The following is a 7,717-nucleotide window of genomic DNA, read 5'->3' as shown; positions in this document are numbered from 1 at the left end:
TATATATATATGTATATGTATATTTAAATGTTTTTAGAGCAGTTTAAATTTTACAGAAGCACTGTGCAGAAATGCAGAGTTCCCATACAGCCTTCTGGCTGGAGTACTTTTTCTCCTATTGTTAGTGTCTTGCATTTTATGTGGAGCATTTGTTACAATGCACGAGTCAATACTGACACATGATTATTAACTATGGTCCATAATTTTGATTAGGGTTCACTCCTTGTGTTGTATAGTTGTATGGGTTTTCACAAATATGTAACATCATATGCCCACAATCAACAGTAAAATGGAGAATAGCTTCACTCACCTTACAATGCTCTGGGTGAAGTGCAATGGTTTCTAATGTTGAGAAGACCAATATACTATTTTTTTCTTTTATTGCATGTGTGTTAAACCATTACCTTCCATACCTTCTTATGTGTTGAGTCCTTTCAAAGTACCCAGGGGATGTAAATGGCCTGTGTTCAACTACTAAGCAAAAGGCTGGTGGTTGGGACCCACCAGGAGGGGCCTGGGAAGAAAGGCTTGTGACCTGCTTGACAAAGATTTAAAAACTCAAACCAAACTCCCTGTCATTGAGTTCATTCTGACTCACAGCAACACCTACCGGGTTTCCCTGCTTCTTTAGCAAAGCAGACTGCCTCATCTTTCTTCTGTGAAGTGGCTGATGAGCTCAAAGCACCATTTGGTTAGCAGCCAGATGCCTTAACCACTGCACCACCAGAGCTCCTTCTAACAAAGATTACAGCCAGACAACCCTATGGAGCACATGGGATCGTTATGAGTCAGAACCCACCCGACAGCAACAGGTTTGGTTTGGTTTGTTTCCCCTTCAGGGCCAGAGCTTCATCTGTCTCTGTGTTTGACAAGTAGCCCAGAACCCATCCAAACCACCCTGAGCTGTGGGCCTGTTCTGGTTGGTTAATTCCGGATCTGAGTCCTTTGTCTTTAAAGCGTGGACTCTGGGGCTCCCTGCCTGCATTCCAAGCCATGCTTCCCAACTTACTAGCTAAATGAGCTTGCCTCAATAACTTAAACCTTTATAAGGTTTACTTCCTTCATTTTTTTTCTTAACTTTTATTATTATTATTATTTAAAGTCCCTTCACTCATATCAAACTTTTCTCTTAATTATCCATTTTCCCTCCCTTCTCCTCCTCTCCCATCACTGGTAAACCATCAAAGAAAATTTCCTTCCTTGCGTAAACATTTCCTCATTTTTAAAACACTAACACCACAGACATACCTCATGTAAATGACTTAGCCCAGTGCCTGGTAGATTATAAACGTTCAGTTAATACTTGTTGCTCCTGCAGTGCTATGGATCATGGTTGTTTCTTATCATGGCAAAGTCCAAATCTGTTTTCTGCTTCTGGAAGTTTGGCTTGTCTCTGTCTTGTCTTTGGTGTTTAGCAGTGAGTGCAGTCCATGACCGTCCAATCACATGATACCCTGCTTTGTCTCTTTCCCTTTGTGCCTTGTGTAGCAATGCCTCCTCACTCCCTAACAGCCCATGACCCTCGTCCCCCCAAGTCTAGCTCTTCATACAGACTCTGCCTTGCAACTACTTGTCTTACATGGCGCACTTCTCCAATGGTTGCTCCAAAGCACTCTAACCTTTAACACTTCTCCCAGTGGCCTTCACTTCTCCACCTGCTGCAGGTATAGTCCCTGTTCTTTCTGTGACCTGGGCTCATTTTCAGTGAGTACACTGAAGGTCTTCACCATGCATTCCTACCCATTCCCTCGCCTCCTTGAAGCCTGGGCTCAGATCTTTGCAACAAAGCCCATCCTGGTTACCCATTTAACGCTGCCACCAGCCACCCCACCAACCATGCACTCCTAATCCCCATATCTGCTCTAGGCTTTCTTTTCTCCATAACAATGGGTCATCTCCTACCATTCCACACCATTTACTTATTTGTTTCCTGTTTAGGGATTTTTTAAAACCTGTTAGAATATAAACTCCACATGGCCAAAGACCTTTCATGCTTTTACTCTATGACACATGCCATGTTCCTAAAACACCACATAGTATCTGCTCAGAAATACTTGTTTAATGGTCACGTTTGCATTTCTGTGAGCAGCAGTGAGAGGAATGTCTTTATGTGATATTGGCCGTATGTGTTTCTTCTTGTGTGAACTGCCTGTTCATTCTTTGGTCCTTCTGTCCATGTTTTTCTCTTTTATAGGTTGGGAGGAGCTCTTTGCATTTTTGGACACTAATCCTACGCTGTGGTAGTTCACTGTCAGAACTCTTGCCTTCTACGTAGGAGACCCAGTTCTGTTTCTGGCCAATGCAGCTCATGCGTGGCCACCACCTGTCTGTCACTGGAGGCCTGAGTGTTGCTGTGATGCTGAACAGGCTTCAGCAGAACTTCCAGATGGAGTCAGACTAGGAAGGAAGGACTAGAGATCAACTTCCAAAAATCAGCCAATGAAAACCCTACATGACACAATGGTCCAGTCTACAACCAATCCTGGGCGTGGTGCAGGACCAGGCAGCCTTTCGCTCCATTGTGCACGGGACAGCCATGAGTCAGGGTAAACTTGATGGTAGTTGTCTTGGTTTTCTAGTGTCACTCTATCAGGAATACCACAAGTGGATGGCTTCAACAAACAGGGATTTGTTCTCTTACAGTTTAAGAGGCTAGAAGTCCAAGTTCAAAGTGCCAGCTCTAGAGGCTGGGTAAAGGCCCCTTGACCTTGGGCTTCAGCTCTGCCTCTTGCTCCCAGCCCACTGGAGCTTGAGGATTCTCTTAACTTAGTCAGCTGCTGGCTGCTAAGGCTGCCAAATTCAAGGCGACAAGTAAAATGGCACAGTCCCAAGATTATCAAGCGACACAGCAGACCACTAATTCAAGTCCATCAACAGTCCCAACATTGGCAGACAACGTGGCAGGTCAATGAGATGAAGACTCGGTCAAATGCAGGGTCCAGATGTGCCAAGAAGCTAGAGACCTTCCCCAAAGCTGCTTCTTACGTGCTGGAAACAGACCACATCCCTAAGGCAGCTACTCAGCTATTCACAGTAGATTCCACCATGGATGGTGGCTATTTCCAAAGTTTCTCCTTATATTCGGGAAGCAGACCACATACCCCAAAGCAGCTACTCAGCTGCTTATAGTAGATTCCACCATGAAGTTGATTACCGTCTCATCATGGGGAGTAACTACATACATACACGCCCTGCCTCTCAAAACCAGGCCCAGCCAAGTTGACACACAACCTTAACTACCACAGTAGCTGAGAACAACACTCCTATGTGGTGTGCTTATTTATTCTACTCTATAACCAGTGCCTGGCAGCAGGCATGGCACATACAAGGCACAGAGAATCTAGTGAGTAAATATGGAAAAGCAAAGACGTGAACAGTTAGCAAATATCCTGGGGTTAATATCAGTGTGCATTCGAGTTTGGAAGGAAATAAGAGGAATGTCTTAAAAATTATCGGTGGAATGACAAGGAGACAAGGACGCCACCTCCTTACCCCGGGAGGCATTCCCCGCAGACGGCGTCTCCGGTGGCAGAGCAATTCGCCTTCTGGAAGCGGTTCACCAGGGCACAGTCGAGGCACGGCTTGCATTTCTGGAAGCCCCAGTCCTCCTTGAACCTGTGAGGCCTGCACGTCACGCACTGTGCATCCTCCCCATAGCCAAAGCCGCATTCCTGCAAGATTAGCAGACAAGAGAAAGCATTCAGACATTGCATGGGTGAAGAAGGAACGGCTGCTGCCATAAGGCAAAGCCTTGGTGCAATCATTACTGTCAGCCTTCCTAGAGACAGTGGCAGAACTTTTATCTAGTTCAGCGTTGTCCTCCACCATGGATCGGCTCTCATACTGCTGTAAGCTCACTGAGTCATACACTTTATCCAGGAAGCCCCATCCTGTGACTTAGAAAGGGCCAGGGAGGACTCAGCTGCAGCACTGCCTCTACAGAGAGCAGCAGACTGTCCGCTCTCTTCCAGTCTGATGAAGGCAATCGTGTGAATGTCCAGAATTTAAAGTCAGTGACAATATTCAGATGTGTAGTCACTTGTCAAGGCAGAAAATAGATACTCAGATATTAACAGTCATATCTCAGCAAAGGAGGACAAAAAACTGAAAGCTAAACTCACTGATCCCCACTGGGTTTCTGAGCACTAAATCTTTACGGAAGTAGATTGTCCCACCTTCCTCCTGTGGTGCGGCTGGTGGGTTTGAACCACTACCCTTCTGGTTAGTAATCAAATGCCTTAGGTACCACGCCACCAGAGCTCCTTAAAGGAGGACAAGTGCATGAAAAATGTCACAAGTTTACATGTCCAGGAATCTAAGCAGTTGAAAGTTCCTCAAAATGTTTAGCAATTCAGTATTTTTCAAGAGTAGAATGATTCTTACATATGGTTTAAAAGAAACACTAAATTTGCGTTCAGATAAAAACTCTATTGTAAAGTTGTCAAACTTGTCTAGATTTGGACATCAGAACAAGCATATTACTTTCCAAGGATGGATAAAACAAATGACTCTTGGATCCACCTATGATCTTTTCTGTAATTTCAAGAACTCAAAGTTTTTTGTTGCTGTTATGCACAGAGTGACTCACAGCACTCCTAGAGGACAGAGTGGAACTGCACCATAGGGTTTCCAAGGCTGCAATCTTTACAAAAGCAAAGCCCCAACTAAACCTACTGCCGTACTATCAATTCCCACTCACAGTGCCCCTAGAGGACAGAGTGGAACTACCCCACAGAGTTTCCAAGGCTGTAATTTTTATGGAAGCTGACTGTCACATCTTTCTCCTGTGAAGCAATTGGAGGGTTTGAACTGCCAACCTTTTGGTTAGCAGCCAAGTACTTAACCACTTACCAGGGCTCCTTGAAGAAAGTACAGCACACCATATACATCTTATAATGCAATGATCATGCAACCATAAAAAGGATGATGTTATCTATTGACATAGTTACATGCTCATGGCATTTATAAAATAAGTTATAATATGGAATTATAAGTATGCCTCATTTATTATGAAAACATGAATAATAAGTGTTCTGGTTATCTAGTGCTGCTCTGACAAGAAATATACCACCAATGGGATGGTCTTAACAAACAGGAGTTTATTCTTACAATTTGGAGGCTTTAAGTCCAAGTTCAAAGTGCCAGGCTCTAGGGGCTGGGTTAAAGCCCCTCAACCTTGGGGTCCAGCTCTGCCTCCTGCTCCTGGCCCACTGGAGCTAGAGGTGTTTCTTCACTCAAACAGCTGCTGGCTGCTGAGGCTGAGAAGCCCCAAGGTTTACAAGTAAAAAGGCACAGTCCCGATGTTACCAAACCACACAGCAGGCTGTTAACAAGTTCATTGTAAGTCTCAAGGTCGGCAGAGCATGGCAGGCTGCTGAGCAATGACATGGCTACATGCAGGGTCCAGGCGTGCAATAGGCTAGAGACCATTCCCAAGGCTTCTCCTTAAATACAGGAAGCAGACTACATCCCAAAGGCAGCTACTCAGCTGCTCCCACCATAGAGCTGACTGCCAGTCTCCTCAGGGAATTAACTACCACCAGCTGCTCAGCCACTCAACCAGGCCCAGCCAAGTTGACACACAAACTACCTACCACAATAAGTATGAACATTTACTGAGTGCTTGCTCTATGCCAAGAACTTCGTGCACATTATCTCATTAATCTATATTAATTCCCAAGGAGGGAAGCAGTATCTTTATTCCCATTTCACAGATGGGGGATTGAGCTTCTAAGAAGTTATGCAGCTCCTCCGAGGTTAAAATGCTGAAGTAGCTGCCATCGAATGGACTGCACGTGTATCAGAATAACGTGCTGCAGAGTGCCATCGAGTGCACTCCTATGTCAGAATAGCAGCACGTTCCAGAAGCTTTCAGTGGTTGGTTGTTCTGGATTGAGACCACCAGGCCTTTCGGGTAGCCATTTAACTCCACTGTCGGGCTTCTTAACCACTACACTAGGGTCTCTCAGGTCCCCTGTCTACGAATGACAGAAATATAGAAAAAAGTCCAAAAAATGACATACTTAAATGTTAACACTTTGTGAAGTTTCTATGTGACATGTGCTACGTGGCCATTTCAAAAACATAACAGCAGTTTAAGAGCGGCATGAAGTGCATCTGTGCCAAGAGCACACAGACTAAGCTCGCACCCATGGCACAAACACAGCCGGGGAAGGACAGGCAGGGACACAATTTCGGAGGGGCTCAGCCTGCACATCTGTAAACTACTACGACACCAGGATGCAGACGCCAGCTGGCTCAGAATTCCCATTCTTCTATACGGTGTGTGTATTTTAATTCTTCTTGCCTATTCATATACATGAAGTCAACTCAAACCAAGCCAAACTCACTGCCATTGAGTCAGTTCTGACTCACAGCGACCTCTACTGGGATTCCAAGGCTGTATATCTTTATGGAAGCAGACTGCCTCATCTTTCTCCCACTGAGAAGCTGATGTATTCGTACCTTTTGCTTACCAGACAAATGCCTTACCCACTACACCACCAGAATGCCTTTGAAGTAAAAGAAAAAAAAAAAACAAAACCAAGCCCTCTGCCATGAAGTTGATTTCAATACATGTCATGTCCGTCGGGTTTCCAAGGCTGTAAGTCTTTTCGTAAGCAGACTGCCTTATCTTTCTTCTGCAGAGTGGTGGATGGGTTCAAATCACCAACCTTTTGGTTAGCAGCCAAATGCCTTAATCACACCACCAGAGCTCCTATGAAGTCAACTTGTTGTTGTTGTTGTTGTTGTTAGATGCCGTCAAGTCGGACCCAACTCATAGCGACCCCTCCTTGGGTTTCCGAGGCAGTATCACTACGGAAGTAGATTGCCCCATCTTCCTTCCGAGGAGTGGCTGGTGGGTTTGAACCGCCAGGCTTCTGGTTAGCAGTCAAGTGCCTTAGGCACTATGCTACCAGAGCTCCCATGAAGTCAACTAGGCAGTACTTATTAGCCAAAAGCAACACAAGGGATAGTATGTCCTTGGTTTCAATTGAATATCACTTCCAACTAGAGTCTACTAATTAGCTCATTGGCATTTTGGATGTGTGATGCCCTCTTTGTCCATCTGTCTAGCATCTATCTTGAACATGCCTGAAAAAGAGTTCGGGGGAGAGAAAAAGTGGAGAGTACGTGGCCTTCTGAATCCTGAGGGTCCCAGCTGGTCAGCAGCCTAAGCTAAATGTGCAGACAGGGAGAACAGCTACCACTGATTTCAAAGACTAATTCACAAATTAGAATATCTTTAAAATTGTTAACAAGGATTATCTTGGGGGCACGCGGTGAGGGCTGGTTAGTGAAATCATGAAGGAGTTTCAATTTTTATCTTTCTGAAATGATGTCATTTTTGCAACCACTGTTTATTTCTCTTGGAATTGGTAAAACAGTAGACATATATTAAAAAGCATTTTGTTGGAAAGGTGTCCCATCTCTGCAGGGATGTTCCTGTGACTGTTTGTTGTTGTTAGGTGCCGTCGAGTCATTTTGACTCATAGCGACCCCATGCACAGCAGAATGAAGCACCGCCTGATCCTGCGCCAGCTCCATGATCCTTGCTATACTTGAGCCCATTGTCGCAGCCACCATGTCAATCCATCTCATTGAAGGCCGTCCCCTCCTCCTTCGTCGACCCTCCACCTTACCAAGCATGACATCCTTCTCCAGGGAATGGTTCCTTCTGACAACATGACCAAAGTAGGTGAGATGAAGTCTGGCC

The 7,717-nt window shown here is 45.1% G+C and overlaps 1 protein-coding gene across 1 annotated transcript in view; it reads right to left on the bottom strand.

The window, feature by feature from the left end:
* The window catches only part of TNFRSF19 (TNF receptor superfamily member 19), a 112,548-nt gene that overhangs the window by 73,405 nt on the left and 31,426 nt on the right, over positions 1-7,717 (bottom strand). Inside the window, exon 3 of the mRNA XM_007942531.1 lies at positions 3,493-3,671. Coding sequence (XP_007940722.1) covers positions 3,493-3,671 — 179 coding nt within the window. The remainder of the gene's footprint in view (positions 1-3,492; positions 3,672-7,717) is intronic.

Source organism: Orycteropus afer, unplaced genomic scaffold (assembly GCF_000298275.1).
Source record: "Orycteropus afer afer isolate SDZICR_OR568_19922 unplaced genomic scaffold, OryAfe1.0 scaffold00092, whole genome shotgun sequence".
NCBI classification, from domain to species: domain Eukaryota; kingdom Metazoa; phylum Chordata; class Mammalia; order Tubulidentata; family Orycteropodidae; genus Orycteropus; species Orycteropus afer.
Note: the sequence above shows the minus strand (reverse complement) of the source record. Positions and strands in the feature narration are given on the sequence as shown.